The sequence below is a fragment of the Rhineura floridana genome, chromosome 17 (genome assembly GCF_030035675.1).
Source record: "Rhineura floridana isolate rRhiFlo1 chromosome 17, rRhiFlo1.hap2, whole genome shotgun sequence".
Lineage (NCBI taxonomy): Eukaryota > Metazoa > Chordata > Lepidosauria > Squamata > Rhineuridae > Rhineura > Rhineura floridana.
Genome location: NC_084496.1, coordinates 11,516,171 through 11,540,700, shown reverse-complemented (window position 1 = coordinate 11,540,700; position 24,530 = coordinate 11,516,171). Strand labels below are relative to the sequence as shown.

The 24,530-nt window shown below is 42.8% G+C and overlaps 1 protein-coding gene across 2 annotated transcripts in view; it reads left to right on the top strand.

Moving 5' to 3' along the window:
• SNX29 (sorting nexin 29) overlaps positions 1-24,530 on the top strand; it is a 301,418-nt gene that overhangs the window by 194,200 nt on the left and 82,688 nt on the right. For both annotated transcript variants that reach the window (XM_061599557.1, XM_061599558.1), the window contains exon 19: positions 8,100-8,240. In XM_061599557.1, the coding sequence (XP_061455541.1) occupies positions 8,100-8,240 (141 nt within the window). The remainder of the gene's footprint in view (positions 1-8,099; positions 8,241-24,530) is intronic.

Here is a 24,530-nt window from a genome sequence, read left to right as displayed (position 1 = left end):
AAGAATCCTGGGAAGGATAGTTTGTGAAGGGTTCTGAAAGCTGTGAGAAGGCCCCTGTTCCCCTCACAGAGCTACGATTCTCAAGAGTTTTCTGGGAAGAGGAAATGACTGTTAAATCTATGTAGTAAACTGTACAGAGCTTGGAAAAGTTACTTTTTTTGAACTACAACTCCCATCAGCCCAATCCAGTGGCCATGCTGGCTGGGGCTGATGGGAGTTGTAGTTCAAAAAAGTAACTTTTCCAAGCTCTGAAACTGTAACTCTGTGAGGAGAACAGGGGTCTTCTAACAACTCTCAGCATCCTACACAAACTACAATTCCCATGATTCTTTGGGGGAAGCCATGACTATTTAAAGTGGAATAATAGTGGAATAAATGTCTGGTGTGAATGTGGCCATCTATCTCTGACCTTGGAGGTAGAATATAGCCATTGTGACTAGTAGCCATTGGTACCCTTCTCCTCCATGAATTTGTCTAATCCTCTTTTAAAGCCATCTAAGTTAGTAGCCATCACTGCCTCTTGTGGGAGAGAATTCCGTGGCTTAACTCTGCACTCTTTGAAGAAGTCCTTTCTTTTGTCTGTCCTGAGTCTTCCAGCATTCAGCGTCAATGGATATCGATGAGTTATGAGACAGGGAGAAAAAAGTTTATCTATCCACTCTCTCCAGGCCATGCATAATTTTATACACTTCTATCATGTTGCCTCTGACTCCCCTTTTCTCCAGAACTTCCCAGTTTTTGGTGTGTAGTGCATGGCATATCCCAATATTCTTACATATAAGGCTTTGAGCCTAGAGTGCCAGGAACACTGTGGATAATGAAATTAATTAATTAAAGAGGACTTCACTGAGAGTCTTTCCTTGGAAGTAGGGCACTTACATAGGTTAATATATGATTTTTAATTATAAGACAGTACATCTAGTAGACAGTATACCAAAGTATGCGCAGAAGCAAGCAGCCTGGACAGATAAAACAACAGTCAGTGTGGCAGCCCAAGCCAATATATTTATTGTATTGGTTGTTACATTTATGGCCCACCTTTCCTCAAAGAAGCTCAAGGTGACTTGCATGGTTCTCCTCCCTCTTCCTTTTATCCTCACAACAACACACCTGTGAGGTAGGTCAGGTTGAGAGACTGTGACTGGCCCATGGTCACCTAGGGCATTTCATGGCTGAGTGGGGATTTGAACCCTGGTCTCCCAGATCCTGGTCTGACACTCTAACCACTAAGCCACACTGCCTGTATAAGAAGGATAGAGATAACCATATGTGATGTGAGTGAGGTGTGGAAAAGGATAGTGAGGTGTAAAGGGATAGCTTTTGATCACCCATGCTCTACTCAGAAGATATAACTTATATAACTTATTATTTATTCATTTATTTATCACTCTCCACACACCCATCTCAAGCAATGTATAATAAAAACAGCTAAAAATAGTTAAAAACAGATTTAAAAAAAATACAAATAGATACCTATGGCTCAAACCTATTCATCCAGCTGGGAAAGCCTGTCGGAATAAAAATGTCTTCAGTTGTTTCCGGAAAATGCAGATAGTGGGTGCCTGTCATACTTTGGCCAGGGTGCTGTTCTACAGAACAGGGGAAGCCGCACTGAAGGCCCTGCTCCTGGCTGCTATGGAGTGAGCTTCTGATCTTTTGGGGCCCTTTGGAGAAACTCTCCTGTAGACTGCAGTGACCTGCTGGGCATATCAGGAGTAAGGTGGTCTCTCAAATAACCTGGTCCTGAGCTGTATAGGACTTTAGCACCGAGACCTTGAACTTGGCCTAGCAGCAGGTTGGCAGCCTGTGCAAATTCTGCAAGCAAGGTGTTGTATGCTGGCCGTCGTTTGCCCCCACCAGCAACCTAGGTGCCACAAGCATTTGCTTATCTGCAAATGGTCCCCAAGAGGTTATCGCCGTACAACTTGTGGTCAGCAATCCATCTGAACCAATTTGGACTAGGTATGAGTGACAGCTTCCACGACTGACAGTCCAAACCAGAAGGAAAGATTGTCCAATGGCTGAGGTTGGAAGGAGGGATTATCCCAAGACAATGCTGACAGAATCCTTTTAAATGCCAAGTTTATGTTAGTTTATGAGGTTGCTCACTTGGGCTCACCAATGCCTAGAGCCATGCCGCTCTGAACAACATCTGACCCCCTTCGATCTGTACCATCTGTGCCCACTTGTTGGCATGATCACCCAACTAGTATGTTCAGGTTTGGTTTGCATGAGCATATATCTATGCTAGATATATAATGCTGAGATTGCTGTTTTAGGAACATGTATCGAAGTATACTGTATTATACGAAAGGTGTGTGTTAGCAAATATTTGAAAATTATTCCACGTCTGTTTTCCTTGAGTCAGCTGAGGACTGACTCTATGTTCTCTTGGGCTATTTAAACAAACATTAGACTGAGCAAAATCCACCTAGGTACATAATGTTAAGAGAGGGTTTAAAAAAGAAAAATGGAAACCAAGGATATAACTTAAGGCTAAAGGGTGTGCAGTCTACGTGTCCGTTAGTTCTCTCTTGCTTCTGGTGCTCCGTGACTGGAGGGCTTTTCGATTAGAAATATGTCTAAGTCTGAAAGATTGTGATTGGGGTATCTGTATCTTACACATCCCAGGAGTTAGGAAAAATAATTATAAAAGAGGTGTGTGCTTCCCCACCACCCAGGTTCAGAGGCAGCATTCCCCACCAGCTTGTGGGGAAGGACTACCTCGGTATCTCCTAGAACATTCCACTGTGGGCAGTGCATCAGGTGCTGCGTATTACATTATAAATGCAGCTTGGTGTCCTTGCCGCTTGCATCTGCCTTATTGGCCTGACCCCTTTTTGGTTTGATGCCAGTTTTAAGGGCTTGCAGTCTTGCCATATTGGACTGCGCCCCGAGAACATTAGAGCATGTGAAAGGTGGCCATCTCGCAGGGAGTTTCAGAAATCAGGCTTGAGGAATGGCAGCAGGGAAGGGGTCTGAAGGAACCAGAAGTCTAGCAGAATGAAAGCTGAAAGGCCGTTGAACCATAGAATGTTGAAGTCAGATTAAAAGAGGATGAGGGAAAGAATTGAGCTGCTAACAGGTTATAGTATCCAGCAACCAGCCTCAACCTGGAGTCATTTGTTTGTTATTTAGCTCAGTGGGGTAAGTTTCAAATAGTCTTGGGAAAGAAAAAAAGTTGTCCCATTTTGTCCCCTCCACTTGTGATCTCTTCCACTGCCCCTCCCCACGAGCCCCAAACACAAAGCTCTTGTGTCAAGCTGGCTGGAGCAGGAACAGTGCTGGGAATCTACTGCAACATTTTGTTACAGGTTCCCATTTGTCAGCTTTCTAATCCCATCTTGCTGATGGGCTCAAGGTTCCCTAGCTTTAGTTTGATTGATTGCTTCCTGCGTTCAGAAGCGCTTGACCCAGTACATTGAATTACATTCAGGATAGAAGGGATTTATTCCCTGGGGCTCCTTTATTTCCTGTGCTTTGTCACTTTCATTGCAGAGAAGCCCCACTGCTGTTCACAATGAAAGTAGGAATGAATTGGCTTTGGGGGTAGGGGGAGGAACCCTCCTGAGATCCAATTTGAAAATAATTTTTTTTATGGGTGTGCAGGCTATTCTAAGATGCTTAATTCTGTTGTTTCTAGCCCAGTATCTGAACATCAGCAACAACAAAAACACTGGAAACCACAACAAGAAAAGGATCTTTGTGGCACATTCTAAAATAAATATCTAAGGCTGCAATCCAATACACACTTACCTGGGAGTAAGTCCCATTGAACTCAATGGAACTTCTGCATAGACATGTACTGGATTGCAGCCTATGACAGGTGTTTCCAGGCTGTGGTCTCTGGACCACGAGCTTAATTCAGGCCGCTATGTGTCTGTGAAGAACAGAGGGAGCTGCTACTATGGATGATGGACACAGCACATCCTATATCCATATTGATTGTTAATGGTAGTTTTAATTGCTTCTATTATTTTTTATAGTGAATTTTCTTATTGATTATTGTATTTTCTATTCTATGGAATTCAAATTGCAACACAATAAAATACATTCTATGCAATTAAAAATCCTACAGAATATAGCAGAGTGCATTACAACAGGCAGAAAAATCATGAAGCCATTGGCCAAAACTCTCAGCAATTTTCAAGTGGTGGTGGTGGGGAGTTTGGGAACCAATTACAGGAGGGTTTTGTTTTGTTTTGTTGATGATGGCCAAACATCAAGACATACAAGGGATTTGTATATCTTCCAGGCAATTAATGAAGCTGAATCAAAGTTAATAAAGAAGCTCCCAGCAGGCAGGACTCTGAGCAGCAAAAGCTTGTGTGTGTAGATGACTGCTTGCCAAATGGTTATGTAAATTCAGCATCTATACATGTATAGGAAACTGCCTTCCATTGGTCCATCGAGCCCAGGGGTAGCCAGTGAGGGACCCCAGTTTCCCTGACTACACTTCCCATTATTATTATTATTATTATTATTATTATTATTATTATTATTATTATTATTATTATTATTATTATTATTATTATTATTATTATTATTATTATTATTATTAACAACAACAACAACAACAACAACAACAAACAACAGTTATAATAATAATAATAATAATAATAATAATAATAATAATAATAATAATAAAGAGGTGTTGCAGCTGTTAAGCAGCAGGACATCTATGGAAGCATCTTAGACCTTTTATGATGTCTCTGAGACTGTATGCAAAACTGCTTCTCTAGTCCATTTGAGAGACTTGCTGTGGAATTTGATGATGATGATATCAGCTTTATAGTGTGACACTTTATAGGGTACAAGAAGGTTCATGCCCCAAAGAGCTTACAGTCTTAAATTTGACACATGGGAAATGAGAGGGAAACGAAAGGGAAGTGGGGAAGAATTTTAGTTTAGAGAAAAGCCAAGTAAGAGGCGACATGGAGAAAGTGGTTAGAGGAAAGTTTTTCTCCCTCTCTCATAACATTAAAATTGAGGGGCGTTCCAGTGAAGCTGAATGTTGGATGATTGTGGACACACAAAAGTCCTCCTTCACACAGTGCAGAGTGGAATTTGCTCCCACGGGAGGCAGTGATGGCCACCAACTTGGATGGCTTTAAAAGAGGATTAGATAGATTCATGGAGGATAAGGCTATCAATGGCTGCTAGCCACGATGGATGTTCTGTGCCCATGTTTGGAGGCAGCATGCTTCTGAATACCAGTTGCTGGAAACTGCAGGAGGGGAGAGCGCTCCTATGCTCAGGCCCTGCTTGCGGGCTTCCCATGGGCATCTGGTTGGCTACTGTGAGATCAGGATGCTGAAGTGGACCAGGATGCCACTGTCTTGATCCAGCAGATTCTGTGTTTCAGCTGTTACCTGTAGGAGAGTGATGACAGCAAATAACAATAATAGATAATCTTGGGGGGGCTATTGCACATTGATGTATTTATTCAACACTATTAGTGCCATATTATCTCATGTGGCTACTGTTTGTTTCCTTCTCTGTATAATATTGATATGTTTTGCCATTTTATTGTTTTAATATTTTATAGTGCTGGTCTTTGACCGTAATAATAAATGATTGATTGATTGATTGATTGATTGATCCAGCAGGCTGCTCTTATGTTCTTAAGAACCAATCTTGTGTAACTAATTCAAACCAATACATTTGCACATCGATTAAGGCTTCGGAGTGTCTTATGCATTTTAGCCAATTTTAAAAAGAAGCCCAAAGCAAATGCTTGGCTGCTGGACACTTTGTTGCAATGCACTCCAGGCTATACAACAGAAGGGGAAGACAGGGATGGGGAGCCTGTGGTTCTCCAGATGTTCTTGAGCTCTGTCTCCCCCCAGCCCCAACCAGCATGGCCATTGGTTAGGAATGATGGGATTTAGAGTCCGACAACATCTGGAGGACCACAGAGATTAGCTACCTCTGCCCTGAAGGATCAGGCTTGCAGCTTGAAGTGTTGGATTTTTAAATGGGTTGCCCGATTAAATTGGGGCCAAAAGGTTTTTGATCAGCTTAAACTAACTGAAGGATCAATGAAATGTTGCCGCTCTAAGAATAATCCATATCCATTTTAATCTGCCATTCATCCTCCACTTCTGGCCAAAACATTCCTTTCATTTTCATTTTCATTCATTCTTTATTTTTATTTGGTACCATAGTGCTTGAAGAAGAATGGTTAAGAGAGGGGGTGAATACCAGATGCCTGCTGTGCTTCTGTTGCTTTTTCATGCCTTTGAGGACCTTGTTTCCATTCTGTTGATAGTCATTGGCCCTTTTTGGTCCGGAGCTTTATCAACATACACATGGCTCCCTTTTTATCTTGGCACTTTTCATGTGGGTCACTTTTACAGTGGTGCTTTCTTCCTCGTACAGTGCTTTTCACTGTGTGTAGTTTCAGGCGCAGTGTTTATATCTCAGTGTAACGGGTTTGTGTTAATATGGAGTGCTCTGAAGCATTATATCTTCCACTTATTGTGCACAAAATGTTGCTTGATATATAGCAGAGGGGCAGGGACCCTGTAGCCCCCCAGATGTTGTTGGGCTCTCAGCTCCCATCAGCTCCACCTAATATGGCCAATGGTGAGGGCTGACGGGAGTTATAGTCCAACAACATTTGGAGGGTCACAAGTTCCCCATCCTTGATATATTTCAGTGTACTTGTATTTATCTATACAAAAGAGAAGTGGACAAAGAAATGGAAGAGAAGGCTGTCGATAGCTACTAGCCATGATGTCTATGATGGTCCCAAGGTCATCTAGGGAGCTGAGCGGGGACTTGAACCTGGGGCTCCCCAGTACTTTCGATTTAACTAATAACGTCTTCAGATTGGACCCCTGGGCTCTCCCTGCTTTTAATTAACAATATTATGATAATGTTATTTGTTATTTAATTTAACTTTTGTAAATTATATATTGTTTTTATTGTATTTTTATTGCATTTTATACCTGTGTTTATTTTTCTTTGTAAGCCACCTTGAGGGCCTTTGGCCGAAAGGCGGGGTATAAATAAAATTTAATAACAACAACAACAACAATACGTTCTGCCTCCACTGTCAGAGGCAGCATGTGGCTGAATGCCAATTGCTGAGAATCACAAGTGGAGAGAGTCCTGTTGCACATGCCCTGCTTTCAGGCTTCCCATGGGCATCTGGTTGGCAGGGGTGTAGTCTTTCAGGGTCTCAGGGGTCTTAGACCCCTTACTTTTTTTGGGAGCAGGGTCTCTATGTCTCCAGCATGAAAGGGGGTGTGTTAGCCACTGAGAAAAAAAATTCTAACATGCTTCCTTGCCCTTTCCTGCTGACTGGAGCCTATCAGAGTGAAAGAAAGCGAGTCAGCCATTGGGAAGACTCTTCTCAGTAGCTAACACACTCCCCTTTCATACTGATTGGCTCCTAGGGCAGGGGTGGCGAACCTTTGGCCCTCCAGATGTTGCCGAACCACAGCTCCCATCATCCCTGCCCATGGGCCATGCTTGCTGGGGATGATGGGAATTGTAGTTTAGCAACATCTGGAGTGCCAAAGGGTCACCACCCCTGTCCTAGGGACTTCTCTTGTTGTGCGAGAGGGCGAATGGGGGAAGGACTGAGGAGTGTGGAGATGATGACAGAGAGCAAGCAAGCGAGGGGGTGTGGCTGTGTGACTTGATTCATGAAAGGACCCTGCACTTCTGAATTTGTCACTACACTACAGCTGGTCGGCCACTATGAAAACAGAATCCTGGACTAGATGGGCCACTGGCCTAATCCAACAGGCTCTTCTTGTGTTCTTATAAAGCATTAATATGCCCAAGAGCTTTACTACTTCCTCCATCTTATGTTGGTGTGCTGCTGCTATACCTGTTGCCCTTACTGTTTTAGTTGGCCATGTGCTAAGTCCACGTTTGGAGGCAGTATGTCTCCGAGGACCAGTTGACGGGAGGCAAGCATAGCAAGAGGGATTTTGCTCTCACATCTTCCCAAGAGGCATCTGGTTGGCCGTTGTGGGAAGCAGATTGTTGGCTTAGATGGACTTTTGGTCTGATTCAGCAGGGCTTTCCTATGTTGCAACGCCTTTGGTTTAAAAAGAATTTCCTCCACCCTCTGCCTAAAACAGGTCTACATCAGGATAAAAGACGACGAGTGGAATGTCTACCGAAGATACACAGAATTCCGAGGCCTGCATCACAAGCTACAGATGAAATACCACCAAGTGAGAAGTTTTCACTTTCCACCGAAAAAGGCCATTGGAAACAAGGTAAGCACAGATGAAAATAACGGGGATGCCCTGGGATGAAAAATACCTTTTGGAAAGCAGGATGCTGTGTGTTGTAACTTTAGGCAAGGCACAAATGTCATTGTTCCTCCAAAGCATTGAGAAGATGAAGGGAGAGCAAAGAGATAAATGCTTGCCCATATAAAGTCCTCATATACAGCTATTGTTCAATATTCAAAATTATTATTATTATTATTATTATTATTATTATTATTTTATTACAAGCTCTTCACCCTAAGGTTCTAGGGTGGCTACACATCATTAAAACAACTTAATATATATATATATATATATATATATATATTTCTTTTTGTATTGTACTAGTTATTGATTTGTGTTGTTTTCTTTTTGTATTGTTTTGGTTTTGAAAATTGGAATAAAAATTAATTGAAAAAAAACAACAACTTAAAATCACAGTATTACCCCCCCCAAAAAAGGTGGGCCCTAAAAATTTACATATGTGGTGTCAAATGGGTCAGAAATGCATCTGATTTAAAAAAAAAAAATTACAAGATAAAAATGGGAACTATGTCACATGGCCACGCACCCACTACAAGAGCGTTTGAGAGAAGGAAGACTGCAGAAGGAAATGAGCACCTGTATACTGTATAAAATACTTTTATATATAATTGATGTTGATCAAATCAACGGCATGAGGCTCTAGCAGATGCTGTCTGGATTCCCGTTTCCAGCGTTCCAGGAAGGAAGTAGCTGTGAGACTGGAAGGAAATAGGGGCAAGGTCAGTCCATATCAAGAGTACATAGATGAGGAAGGGAGCCCACTCATAGGTCAGTATGGAGTGTAGAATGTCCAGGGGACTTGTCAGTGCTGTAGAACTAGGTCTCCTGATTGGGGGAAAAAAATCTTATATATAGGCAATGGAAGCTGCCCATTTGGACAATTGGGACACTGCCTCACAAACATTGTTCTGCTCTCATCCAGCCCCCACCTGCCTGCTTTCAGCTTCCTCCTCCACCTTAGTCTCAGGGTTACCCTTGGAGAACTCAGCAGGGAAAAGAATGGGGACAAAACTAGAATGAATGGGCTCTGCCTGTCACTGGTTGTGGCGCCACCTACTGATGGTCTTCCTGCCTGCTGCTCTACAAGTCCCAGTGGGCACACAGTAATAATTATGAGCCCAAGAAAGGCTCATAAATTTTGCCTGGGCTGGGCAACCAGCCGCCAGATATGTGCTTGCTACCAACCTTGGCTTTTGCCTGAGGTGGATCAGCAGGGTTCTTGACTGGGTGGCAACACAAGGAAAGTACTCCATGCGTCTCTTGACACTCGGCACAACTGTGCAGGATGAAGGGACTCATCTCTATTATGCTGAGCCTTGGAGAGGCTGGGAAAGCAGCTCTGCTGTCCTTTCTGAAGTCTGGGAGGTCCCCTTCCCTTCTTGGGACCAAAAGTCCATCTCTGTGCTCAGAAGGACAGGGGAGTTTACACTTTGGTGGAATGTTGGTCCTTGGTCCTTTAAAAATGTGACTTAAGAAATGGAACTTTCCTGATTTAAGTCCAGTGTGTGAGCATGATCTTTGTACCAAATGTCATAGCCGTATTTGCCAATACGCATTAATGCTCTGTTGTCACAAACTGCATTCTATTCGGAATATATTTCAGACTGGCACATGCACTGATTTTCTGAACACATAAAGAAGACAGTCTGTGAATGAGAAGCCCTTCCTCTCCTTGACATTAGAAACCAGGATTCAAGTTAATTACCTTACCTTGATGAACAGTATTCCATTCCAAGACAGTTTTTGTCCAAGAAATAGGAAACATGTTAGCAGAAAATCTGGTCATAAGTTTGTCTGCATCCAGCGGTAGTTTTCCCTCCAAATACATTTTAAATCAAAGCACACACTCTGTGTGTGAGTGTGTGTGTTTAAAGTATCATAAGTTGGTCCTTCATTGCCTCTGTAAACAATCTCATGTTGTTTACTGCCTTCCATTCAGAAATTTTCCTTTTATATGCTTTGCATCTTTTCACAACTCTTGAGCAGACCTTTCCAAGTTTTAGTGGTGCTTATCTGAAGATGGTGTGTATTATTTTTCTCTAACTGTTTACCACTGAAGCGCATGTTATCTGTACTTAAGTTTTCATTTTGAGTATCTGGTTTTTAAAAAAATCAAATCCAGTACAAAATAAGATGTTAGAAACCCAAACCTTTTTTTAAAAAAAGCTGACAGTTATCTTAGAGGCAGAACAATCCTTGTCCTGACATCCTTGTCACTCTCTGTTCACACTCACTGTGATTCTGTTTCGTTTTGGTTGAATAAGAGAATGCAACTTCCCTTAAGTGCACTTGGGCTGCGGTCGTGATCATAAGTAGAGTGTAGAATTTATATTCTCTGGAAGAGTTTGCAAGGTGTTCTAGAAGACGTCTTCTTAAAATGACTTGGTATAACAACACAATTCCAGGTGCAATCCATCTCCCTCCATTGAAGACAGTGGCAAGACTTGCAGGAGGTATCTGACTGCCCTGGCCTCCTGCAAAAACTGGAAGAAGTGAGGTGTTGGAAATGTAGACAGAATGCCGAGGTGCGAATGTGTCTGGGGTGTCTTAATTGCGTTGCACCTACAGCTGAGCTGAAATTGCTCAGAATGCATTTTTTTCTGAGAGAATGTGAGAGATTTCTTTTTCTCGCCTTCCCTAGAACTTCCTCTGAATAATCTCCACCGTGTTTTGTATGGCGTCCACCATTTCCCCCCTGCAATGGTGAGCCCCACCCTGAGAAATGATGGAAGAATTTCTTCTCTTTCTGTATAAATTTGGAGATATGACCTTCCCAATTTCCCTGCCCACTAATAGAGTGGAGAATTTTGATCAGTCATGGGGAATATCGGCGGCTACTATGATTAGCTTTCACTTTTGGAGGCATTATGCCTCTGAACATCAGTTGCTGGCAACTGCAGGAGGGGAGTGTGCTGTTGTCCCATCGACATCTGGTTGGCTCCTGTGAGAACAGGATGCTGGACCAGATGGGTCATTGGCTCTTCTCATGTTTTCATGTGGCCCATCTAGCTTTTGGTGGCTCTGGTTAGACTGTTCTTGAGCCTTGAGTCTGTTTTATTTTATAGTACTGATTTTGTTGTTTTATTATTGATATTGATGTTGCTAATATTTTACTGTTGAGCTCATGTCTTGCTAGGGGTCTGGTTGGCCACTGCATGAAACAGGATGGTGGACTAGGTGAGCCTTTGGTCTGAACTTGCAGGGCTCGCCTTATATTCTTATAGAGGTTTTTATTTATGTATAGTAGGGCCCCACTCATACAGCCGGTTAGGTTCCAGACCCCCACCGAAAAGCGAAAACCTCTGAAAAGTGGGTCAGCTGTAGCGTGGGGGTCTGGAACCTAACCGGCTGATTGCACCAGAGGAGGAGAAGATCAGCTGTAGCGCACCTCAGCTGATCTTCCCCTCCTCTAGTGCAATCAGCTGGAGTGCGGGAATCTGATCGCCCCCGAGGAGGAGAAGATCAGCCCCCCCCCCTTCCAGCTGATCACTCCGCTGGTGCCGTATTAGCGGAACGCTGAAAAGCGGGCGCCAAGAAGCGGGGCCCTACTGTATGTATTTACTTCATTTGTTAGTTGCTTAATACCAAATGGTCTGTAGGCGACTTACAACAGATTTAAAACATACACAAATATAAAACAAGAATCATCGATAAACACACAACCAGTAAAACTCATCAATATGTTAAAAGCCATACATAGTAATCAATCAACTCTTGAAACCTGTCAAACAACAACAAGGAATAGCTAGGACAGCACACAAAAGGGCCAAAGGCCTGAGTGAAGAGGAAGGTCTTTGCCTGGCTTCTAAAGATGTGTAGAGAAGGCCCAAGCAGGCTTCCCTGGGGAGAGCATTCCACAGCCAGGGGGCCACTGCTGAAAAGGCCCATTCTCCTGTTACCACCTTCCACACCTCCCATAAGAAGAAGGGGCCTCTGATGACGAGGTTGTAATGAGACAGGGAAGGGGGAAGTCAACAGGAGTATAGGCTGTATAGACCAGTTTCTACCCTTTATCAAAGTAACACCATCTCTTTCCAAGGCGTTCTTGTCCATCAGATGCATGCGCATGACTTCAAATAGCAGGAACCTTCTTACGGGAAAAAGGAGGGATGTGCCTATCTATGAAAAGTGTGTGAAGAGTGCAGACGTCTTGCATACCCTCCTGAATAACCTCTGCAGGGATACCTCATGCATTTTGCTTTGGATTCTGTCAAAGCGTGGCCTCCGATTCAATTCTTGCTCTTCCAGCCAGAATGGAGGGGGCATAGAAGTTAGTAAAGATTGAATGTTGGGTCTTTTTATCTCAGGGATTAGGATGAATTTGCTGTGGCTGCTGCAAGTCCTGCTACCAAGAAAGTCCTGCTTTTCACACTGGGAGATGTTCTTGTAGACATTTACCAGCTGTACGATTTGCCATCAGTCTGTCTCATAGGGCAGAAACCGCTGCCTGGCAAGCAATGTGAAGTTGCCCTCTGCGTTTCTGCATACGTTCCCTGCAATGCAGAAAGAACCTGCTCATGGTAAAAGGCTGTGCGGTCTGCTAAACCAGTGACCTGAAGAATCTTTGGTATGTGCATTGACAGACCAAATGCCTTATCAGGAAGAACATGGGCAAATAAGATGTGTGTTGTGTTACAGGGCGTGTGTTGTGTTAGGCAGTCTTATGAAAATACATACCTGTAACTTTTATTATCTTAGGCCCTGTCTGCACTATTTATTTATTTATTATATTTCTCTACCGCCCAATATCCGAAGCTCTCTGGGCGGTTCACATGTATAAAGTTCTGTATGTATAAAGCAGCAACAAACAGCCTTGGCTTCCCCCAAAGAATCCTCGGAAGAAACTAAAGGGTGCCAAGAGTGGTTAGGAGACCCCCGTTCTCCTCACAGAGCTACCGTTTCCAGAGTTCCTTGCAAAGAGGGATTGACTGTTAAACCCCTCTGGGAATGGTAGCTCTGTGAGGAGAACGGGGGTCTCCTAACCACTCTCTGCACTTTCAGTGGTTGCAACAGGCAGAAAAACAGTTAAGTGGTACCCCAAGACCCTCCACAATTTTCAAATGGTTTGTGGGGCAGAGAGGAGTTTGGGAACCATTGATCTATAAAACCCTGTCTTTGGCGATATTATAGCTAATAAAGCTGGGAGAAGGGTTGATAGTTACTGCTATCACATGATGAGACTTTGAAGTGAATGGTTCTTCTTTAGGTTTTAGTAGCTGATGGAAACTATTGAGATTGCACAAGCAATAAATACCTTTGCAAAGCTGAAAGATTGTCCCTCTGCTTTAGAAGGTGGCCAACTTGTGCCCTCAGCAATTCGCATCTTTGCCGCTAAAGTCATCGCTCAGATGCTTTATGAATCGGACGTTTCCGCTTATCCCACCTACGCCCCTTTTGAGTTGGTTCAAACTCGATTCTTACGCTCCCTTCTCGGTATCCCGAGCTGTGTTCCTAACTCCATTCTACGCTTAGACGTTGGGGCCCCTAAGATAGAAACGCGTTTTTGGATGAGCAAGATAACATTTTGGCTAAAAATGTTCTTTTTTCCAGTCGGCCTGACCTCACTTATACTGACTGATTCTTTCCAGTCCAATTGGAAACGGTCTTTGAAAGAGAAATTGCTCAGTTTAGGCTTTTCTAGCATGTCAGTCTCTACTTTAGAACATCCCAAAGCAAAAGCTCTAATACTCCAACGACTCTTGGATACCGACTTTCAAAATCACATAACGCAAGCTGCACCTTACTCTTATCTCAGGTTTAATTCAAGACCATTCAGCGCTGCCTGTTATTTAACCACCTTGACAATACCAAAATTTAGGACAGCTTTTACTCGGGCCAAATTCAACATTTTACCCTTGGCTTACCTGGAGGGAAAGTTTTAAAAAATTCCAGTCAGAGAGCGGCTCTGTCCTTGCGGTGAAGGGGCAATCGAGACAGTGGACCATGTTCTTCTCCATTGTACTTTCTATCGTGATTTCTGTCGTGCTCTAATTACCCCTATCCTTCAAAGTACACCTGGCCGGGATGAGGCCTTTTATGTGCAATTTCTTTTATTATCGGACTCCACCCCTCAAGTGACCGCCAAGGTGGCAACCTTCTGTGCGGCTGCCATACGCTACAGAAGGATCTTGATCACAGAGCACTAATATAGTACTGATTTCAACATGAATTTATCTCCAGCAGTATCCTTGGCTTAATTGTTTCAATTGTTTTAATTGTTAAATTTTATATTCTATTTTTTATGAAAGTTTTATCTTGTATTTTTTCTTGCTGTTCTATGTACCGTAATAAACATTCGTTCATTCATTCCTCTGCTTTAGAGACGTTTCAAAACAGAAAGCAGATCTTCCATCTTTTAGTAATGGTGTGAATTTGGCAATTGCCTGATTCTGCCAAAAAGAGAATAAGATTGGAGTTAGACCAAACATTGGCTTATATGCAGGATATTAGTTGCTCTCTGCTCTGCCGTTCAGTAGGAAAATTAGATGCAGTTTTTAATTTAAAAAAAAAATGACTTTGCTTTGACTCAAAGCTTCCAAGTGAGAAAATTGCAGAGGGCTAAGCGAATTCCCTTATCCAAGAAAACGTTTTTTGAAAGAATAGACCTTGCCCTTTGTTTTTGCTCCATAACCAAGCTGTGCCCGACTTGGAAGGCACTTCAAATGGATTGCGTGTAATGTGTTCTGACCATCTAGCCACAACAAGTACCCATGTGGTCACCTTCTGTACTAGCTAGAGTTTTGGAGTCCTCTTCAAGGCAGTTCCAGGAAGAGCACATTATAGTCGTCTAGTCTGGATGTAACCAGAGCATGCATCATTGAGGCTATACCCGCTTTCTGGAACCTTGATTTTCTGTTGTATTTTAATTTGGTTTTATCTTTACTTTTTCCATATGGTTTTGAATTTTTGGTAAATCGTTTTGAACTTCAGTTTGTTAAAAAGGTGGGGTAGAAACCTTTTTAATAAAGAAGGGGGGATGAAAGAAGCAATCTAGCCTGGCATGTAGAAGAGAAAGCTTTCAAGGGTTAGAAGTGCTTTGATAAAAAAGAAACTATGCTGGAGGTCCAGGAAAAGGAAAAGTATTGCCATAGTGATGGAAGAAGAGTGATTGTTTTAGCAGAAGCATTCTGAATCAATTGGGAAAGGGAAATGTAACCGGGGGGAAAGGCAACCAGTTTGCATGCTTTTGCCCAGCCCTAGGAGGGCATATATACAACTATTTTTCACACAGACAAAATATTCTTTATTATCACAGCACTTTAAAATTCATGCTTCGTTTAAATCTCATTATATATTTTCAAATTAATGCATGTGATCATTTGCCAAATGTATGGCATTTATAGCAAATGATATCAAAATTTATGCAGGCAGTAATGCACGTCTGTATAAATAACCACATCCATATTTCCACCGGAGTGATATCTGGCCCATCAGTGTCGAATACTTGAATCTATTAGCTGCCGACTCTTAAGAATGACACAAAATAGCCATTTATATTTCACATCCTATCAAGTCACAGTTAACAAGTAGTAATGAAAGCAATTTTGGCTTAAGAATTATTTAATATTTTAATGAGGGAGTTCTGCTTCCGAGGACATTTTCACTTAGTGTGTGCTGATTTTTTTTTTTTTAATTAAGATAAAAGGATCTGGGCATCTGAAGGAGGTATTTTTATAGCAACCGCCTATGAAGTCAGCTATCAAAAGCCCAGTTCCTAACCAATGGTATGGTATAGCACACTGTTCTTCAAACTTGGGTCCCCAGATATTGTCGGACGACAACTCCCATCAACCCCAGCCAGCTTTTCCAATGGCCAAGGATGATGGGAGTTGTAGTCTAACAACGTCTGGGACCCAAGGTTGACGAACAGTAGTACAGCATGAGACACAACTGCATCATGTCATGCCTCCATCGCAGAGCTTGGAAAAGTTACTTTTTTGAACTACAACTCCCACCAGCCCAATCCAGTGGCCATGCTAGCTGGGGCTGATGGGAGTTGTAGTTCAAAAAAGTAACTTTTCCAAGCTCTGCTCCATCGGGTGAGTCCTCAGAGGAGGACGAGCAGGGGATTGTCACAGCAGACCAGGGAGAGGAAACAAGTAGAATCTCCCAAGATGCAGCTCCAGACCTCCCGCTGCTGGAAAATGTTCAGAACACGGCTGGAGCCCCTCAGTCCGATTCAGGGAGTGAGCAAGAGGCTCCTCTGCCCCCAGCGAGTAACCGAGCAATGCAGGCGTTCTGGCCATTTAAGCTTGCAAGCTCCTGGGAGCAGGAGGGCTGACTGCAATCCACCTGAACCAGGGAGCGGAGTTTAAATAAAAGGCAGTGAGAGGCCTTTCACCCTCTGCTGGAAGCAACATCAGACACCAGCATCAGATCTTCACCAGCTGTGCCCACCTTGACGCCTGGACTGATTTGCTGGAACACTGGACCCTTGAATTGCCTAACAACCTTGCTTTCGGAAACCGAACGGGTACATGGTGCTCAAAACGAAACCCCAGATCCTCCCTCCCTTCCCCTCATTATCCTCAAGCCTTGGTGGCTTTACAACCCAGCCACTACCTAGCCAGCTGCTGGCTAATTGTTTTGTGGCACCATTAATCACCACGGTGCACCCAGCAAAGACTAACACATGGCAACCACCCATATGGCAAACTTTGTTTTGCAGAATTTGTACCCTGCCCTTCAGTAAATTCAGGGTGTTTCCTATTCATTGGTTCAGCCTGTCAAGTATTGTCACAACGAGGGAGGGCTGTCACTCCATGGCAGAGCATCCACTTTGCATGCAGAATGTCCCAGAGTACAGGGCAGTAAAGTCAGGTCTGTGAGAGTGTTGTCTGTGCACCTTATGGTTCCCAGTAATTTGAACCAACACAAATAGAACAGCAGCTCGTGGAGGGTAGCAACAGGCAAACTCCCTCAGCTTGGTTTAGAAAGGGATTACCAATTACAAGGTTTTAATTGGGCATTTTTTTACGGAACTGTCAGAAAAGAACTCCATCGCACACCCCCGGTTGTAAATTGACTCAGTGTTGGGTGCTCTGCGTTAAGATTAGTTGAAACTTTCACACCGTTTGTTTGCTGTCCACAAAGAGGAGGACCAAAGCTCAGAGGCAGAGCACCTGCTTTGCATGCAGAAGGCCCCAGGTTCAGTCTCCAGGTAGGGCTGGGAGAGACCCTTTCCTGAAATCCGGCAGAACTGCTGCCAGTCATTGTAGACAGTGCTGAGCTGGATGGGTCAATGGTCTGACTCAATGTAAGACAGCTTCCTATGTTCCCATGCCAACTCAACTGGCAGCAGCTTTCAAGGTGGAGCTATTTCCGGACCCTGCTGAACTGATTTCCTTTTACCGGAGGTGCTTAGCATTGAATCTGGGAACTTCTACATATAAACCTACTCCTGTGAATGCAATGTGTTTTCAAGGTTTTTAATACTGTATTTTAAATTTCTGTAACCATCCCTGAGATCTAATGGTGAAGGGCAGGCAATAAATACGACAATGATGATAATGAAGCATGTGCTCTTTTTCTTTTATGTAGTGCCAGCCACTTTAATCATATCTAGGGATAGGGGAGAAATGCAATTCTGTTCTCACTTGAAGCCGAATTGGTCACATTTGCACTTTATGAAACAATATCAGAAATGTAACATGGCCATCCTTCAAAATTTGCACTTTTTGCAGTGCAGTTCTCCAAACAATGTTTACAAAAATGCATATATGAAGGCATAATATGCATAAAATGAATATATTAAGGAAAATAACCTACAAAATGCATAATATTAGGAGAATGGAGACGCTGTGGGTTGGTGGTCCCCAAGTTCGGATAATTGGTCAGTTGCCTGCTTTGGATGGGGTCATACTCCTTCTGAAAGAGCAGGTTTGTAGTCTGGGGTTGCTCCTTGATCCATCTTTGTTGCTAGAGGCCCAGGTGACCTCAGTGGTTAGGAGTGCCTTTTACCAGCTTTGGCTGGTAGGACAGCTGCGGCTGTTTCTGGATTGAATAGCCTGACCACTGCTGTCCACGCACTGGTAATCTTCAGATTGGATTACTGTAATGCGTTCTATGTGGACCTACCCTTGAGGTTGGTCTGGAAGCTGCAGCTGGTGCAAAATGTAGTGGCGAGACTGCTCACTGGGACAGGGTATCACCAACATGTCACCCCACTGTTGAAAGAATTGCACTGGCTGCCCATTAGCTACCAGGCTAAATTCAAGGTTCTGGTGTTTGGTGTACAAAGCTCTATACAGCTTAGGACAAGGATATCTTAAAGATCATCTTACCCGTTGGATACCCAGTCAACCACTACACTCTGCAGATGAGGGCCTCCTACAAGTACCATTGTATTCGGAGGTCCATTCTGCAGAACATAGGAAGCGGCCCTTTAGTACAGTGGCACCTACCCTTTGGAATTCCCTCCCCTTAAATATTAGACAGGTTCCATCTCTATTGTCTTTTAGGCACCTACTGAAGACCTTCCTCTTTCAACAAGCCTTTTAAGTAGAGACCTTATCCCAGTCTGCGTCTGTGTTAGAATTGTTCTTAAAGCTTTTTAAAGCTTTTTTAAAAAAGATGTTTTTAAAGATGTTTTGTTTTACTATATTTTAAAGTCTTTTAAAAAAATGTTTTAGAGTGTTTTTAGTGTTTTTGTTTGCCGCCCTGGCCTCCTAATGGGAGGAAGGGTGGGATATAAATTTAACAAATAAATATTCAGTGAAGATAGACATCTTGCCAGCAAAATGAGTTCTCAAATTGGACTGAAAGAAGTTAGATGTTGAAAAGTAAACTTTTGTTCTAAAGCAGGAACAATAAGCACAATATTCTTCCTTGACTCAACTTAGTAAGCTGAGAGTGGTTACATATGTGTGCTTCAGAAAATTCTGCTCAGAGTAGATTATATATTTCTGGGATGCTTCTGCTCCATCTTATTCTTAGTGAGGTGGCCTACATGAGTGCCCCTCCCCACACAGACCTCTGTCTAAATAATAAATCAAATAATAAATAAATAAATAGGGTTTATATGATTATGACATGTTGACTTGCATAATTATATGACACATGTTTGTGTAGACCACAAAGCAATTTGTAAACTCAAAAATAAATGTACTCTATTATTTTTATCATCAACGTCATCAGCATCGTCATCATATTTATTTATATAGCACCATCAGTTGAACATGGCATTGTACATAAAATAAACCAATAAAAACAAGTCCCTGCCCCAAAAGGTGTAAAATCTAATAAGCAGTAGTGGTTATCTCTCAGTCTTCATACTGAGGCATTTTTTTTTATAAAGAAAATGCATCTTTGACTTAAATTTCTGTAAAGAGCAAAATGGTCTTAATAAAAATTTAAATATATAGCTTGGAGATGACTTCCCACAAGTGCATTGCAAATAATGTGCAGTGACATTTTTTAAACATGCTGTTCTGAATGCTATTTTGTTTCTTGCGTACTTGTTTAAATAAGAATGGGGAAGTACTTGAAAATCGTGTCACATTTATTGTCTTAGTTATGTTCTCCTAGAATCTTCTTGTACTCACAAGGGAAAAAAAAAGTTAAGCCTGCTTTGAGACACTTCATTTCTCTCTCAAATGATGTTTAGTGTGGATGTGGTTGTCTGGATCTTCTATTTAAGAAAATGTTAAAGTGTCTGCTAAAACACACAAGTTTGCAATGTTACTCCAGGGTATTGTGGAAAATTAAAATAGCAGGCCCCTAATACCAGCCAGGATGGGCATCAGTGGTGGGCCCTGTCATGCAGCTCGGACCCTGGAGGGTGCTGACACTGGATCTGTTCGTGTTCCTTTCCCCAGCAAGAAGAGATTTCATAATCTTAACATTCCATAGATGAAAACAGAGACCCTTTCATGCAGTTTTAACACCCTCATAAGGATCACTTGGTCACTTTCTCCACTGTTTATTTATTTATTTATTTGTTTATTTATTTATTGCATTTGTATACCGCCCCATAACCGAAGCTCTCTGGGCGGTTTACAACAATTAAAAACATTAAAAACAAATATACAAATTTAAAAACACATTTTTAAAAAGCAGTTTAAAAACACATGCTAAAATGCCTGGGAGAAGAGGAAAGTCTTGACCTGGTACCGAAAAGATAACAGTGTTGGCGCCAGGCGCACCTCATCAAACTAATCATTCCATAATTTGGGGACCACCACTGTGAAGGCCCTCTGCCTTGTTGCCATCCTCCCAGCTTCCCATGGAGTAGGCACCCGAAGTCATGTGCTAGTGTTGTGGTCAATTGACCTGGTGCCGAAAAGATAACAGTGTTGGCGCCAGGCGCACCTCATCAAACTAATCATTCCATAATTTGGGGACCACCACTGTGAAGGCCCTCTGCCTTGTTGCCATCCTCCCAGCTTCCCATGGAGTAGGCACCCGAAGTCATGTGCTAGTGTTGTGGTCAATTGACCTGGTGCCGAAAAGATAACAGTGTTGGCGCCAGGCGCACCTCATCAAACTAATCATTCCATAATTTGGGGACCACCACTGTGAAGGCCCTCTGCCTTGTTGCCATCCTCCCAGCTTCCCATGGAGTAGGCACCCGAAGTCATGTGCTAGTGTTGTGGTCAATTGCAGGATTTAGTTAATGCCATGTTCATTGGCTCAGCAGGTTACCCCAGAGATTGCCATGAGTTGACGGAGGTGTTCTAGACATGTTGCCTCTAATGTGTTGAATAAAAAAGTATGTTTCTTCAAAGTCATCTTTGTTTGATGTGTCTTTTAGAGCTTTACGTTGCTTAGAGAGTTTTTCCGTAACTGCAATGCTCCAGATTTTCTTATGCCTCCAGCAGCTGTCTTCCAATTGTGAGCCAAGACCTGTCTTGCAGCTATTCATCTGTTATTAAACTCCTGAAATGTTGAACCTTCTCCCAAGTCCACCACATGTGAAGACAAGACGCGGCCTTATTATTGGCCTGAAAAAACTTACAATCCTCTGAGTCAGGGATTACCAACCCAGTGCCCACAAGCATCATGGCCACATGGCCAGTGCAAATGACTTCATTGGCACCAGTGGGCAATGGCCTAAAACTGAACTTTTTTTTTTTAAGTCTCTAGCTCTCCTAGAAGGAACGTTATGAAGCAAAATGTGCAGATACGTTTCTAAACCATTTCTGTGAAATGAGTCAGCCTGGCTGCTTGCACCTGTCAGTGTTTTTAGTCGATGAGCAAAATCAGAGCTGTAATTAATAAGTGAGTTGTAGTTTGGCCTTCCTTTTTTCCTACCAACCAGGGTACATCTGTCCTGTGGGGGGGTTGTCTGAGATCAGATACTCACTAGGTGTTATTTTCTGCAAACAAGCCTTTTCTAGTATGGAAATACAATTATGTAAACATTTTCACCATAACAGCACTCTTCCTAATTTTGTGTTATGCCTTAGCAGCCATGTTGTGCTGTGCCACTTCCCCCATGACAGTCATTTTAAGACTAGTGCCCACAGCACTCTTTGAAAATGTGGCATGTGCCCACTGGTCCAAAATGGTTGATGGCCCCGGCTCCCACAGTCAGAAATCCTCTTAGCACAGAGGTGCACTGTTACAAATTCTCGAAAGCACTCCTGTTCCTTGAACTATGATTTGATAGGGCCACAGTGGCAGCTGTTGGCTTCATCTTGGACGATGATGATGTACTACCTTCAAGTCAATTCTGACTTATGGCGACCCTCTGAATAGGGTTTTCACGGTAAGCAGTATTCAGAGGGGGTTTACCATTGCCTTCCTCTGAGGCTGAGAGGCAGTGACTGGCCCAAGGTCATCCAGTGAGTGTAGGTGTGTGGGGATTTGAACCCTGGTCTCCCAGGTCGCAGTCCAACACCTTAACCACTACACCACACTGGCTCTTGGACAGCTCCTTGAAAGTTCAAACTAAAACCTGGAGCAGATTCCACTGTCCCACTGAAGCCATCATTGTCGTCACTGTCAAAGGCACAGCTACAGCTGTCACCTCTAGCTAGAACAGTTTGTTTACTCTGGAATAGCCTGTTGTGCACTGACTCCCAAAGCAAGGTGTGCTAGGATCAAACTAATTAGGATATCATTCATGCAATTAGCAATTTTTTAAAAAGTAAATTTTAGGCATGGAAGCCTGATTTGGATCAGGACCATGGCAGGGGGCACTTTAACCCTTCTGCCTCTTGCTGCTTTCTCAATCTGGGTCAGGACTGCTGTGCATGTTTTTTGCACTGGCAAAAAAAGCTCTCATTCACTACAAGGGAGCTTTTTTAAAAACAAACCAAAAAGCAGACGCAGCCCTCTCCCCCCAGTCTGGATCGCAGTGGGAGATGGAAGTTAAAGGCCCCCTACCCGCATATCAGGATCAAACCCTACCCTTGTGATTTACTTCAAACAATGTGCACAATTGCTAGTTGTGTGGATTGCATCTCATCTCGTTTGGCCCTTCGTAAAACAACCATCACCATTTCCTTACATTGTGTTAGCAAGCTGATGATAATCAGGGAAGTGGAGGGGTATCTTAACATTTCAGAAAGGCATCCTCAAAAAGGCAAAATAGCTATTTACTCAAGGTGAGGTACCAGAATGTGAGAATGGCCCCTAGTAAATTGTGACAGTTGGAGGTCACAAGGTTACACACAACTTGGCATATGAAACAGTGCTGTATAAATTATAATGACTAATCACTTCCGGGAAGGGTGACTTAGCCTGTGCCTGCTTTTGAGACGGGCTCCTGCCTCAAAAGAAGCTTATTCAGATATATCAGTCAGATTTTTTTTTTTTTTGACTGATTAAACTTCTCCCGGGTAGGGAGAAACGAAGAGATTAACCTCAAAGCCTATTTTTGTTGGGACGACCAGATCTCATTAATTTATGGGACGAGGTCCAGCCGACGAAGGTGGGACGGATTTTCAACAACAAGCTCTATCTGATAAAGCGAACGTTCATCTTATCTTCTAAGAGAGAACGCACTAACAGGCAAGCACCCTTCTTTCTATATTTTTCTTTTACTTGACTTAAATTGTTGCTGTTTAAAAGAGATTTGCCAGATTGATCGGTTTTTGACATCTCACTGGGGAGCCATAACTTCTCTCTGCTACTCACTAATTAATAGCTTATCTCTGTTTTTGTTGCAAAAAGCTGTCCTGGATTTGCATTCTAAAGATATACACAGAAGAGGGATTTCTATTCCAGATTTTTATTTTGAAGAATATTATATTGTCTGAGACTACTCTCTTTTTGGTCTATTTTATTTTGACGAATCTGTTTCCTGACGACCGCCATTAATTGTTTCGATCCTGGGAACTGCATTTTGTTTACTTGAGCATGGAGAGATAGGGCTGTCTGCTCTGTTTATACTGTGATGTCACCGGGTTTGGGGTATTGACCCAGTTGTTGCTGAAATAAGAACTGGTTTTCCTATATTTTTCTTTTAAAATGGCGATTAGGAAAGTGGCTGAGAATCTGGAAATAACTATGTTTCGGAAAATGATGGATGAGATTGAGATGGCGAAACAGGACCTGCGACGGGGTTGTAAGGAGCTGAGAATTGAATTGAGTAAAATGAAGCAGGAGATTAGAGATGTAGGGGTCCCTGTGAGAGAGGTGACCCTGGAAGGGGTCCCTGTGAGAGAGGAGACCCCGGAGATTGGAACGGGCGTGGAGCGGGAAAGAGATTTGGAGTCTATGGACTTTGGAAACAAAATCTATTGTTTGGAGACACAGGAGATTAAAGACATAGGGGTCCTTGTGAGAGAGGAGACCCTGGAGACTGGAACAGGGGTCCCTGTGAGAGAGGAGACCCTGGAGACTGGAACAGGGGTCCCTGTGAGAGAGGAGATCCCAGAGATTGGAACAAACGTGGAACAGGAACAAGATTTGGAGTCTATGGACTTTAGAAATAAAATCTATTGTTTGGAACTCAATGTTATCTCTGAAGAAATTGGTGAAGATTCTAGAGATAAAGTTATCAATGGCATGGATGGTCTTCTGGACTGGAATGATGTGATGGAGCCCGATATGGAGAGGGTCTGTGGAGTTGGCTGCAGCCATGTGACAATGGAAAAACTTTCAGGAGATGACCCAGTGTATTTTGAAAAAAAGAACAGAGATATGATTTTACAGCAGTATTTCAGCAACCTATTCAGAATGGATGGCAGGAAAGTGTTTGGGATGGAGGTAATTCCCATCAGACTCTTACTATATGACTATGGCTTTGACAGCAAGATTATTGTGGAATACTGATGGTGGAGGATTGGATACTGAGATTGCTGG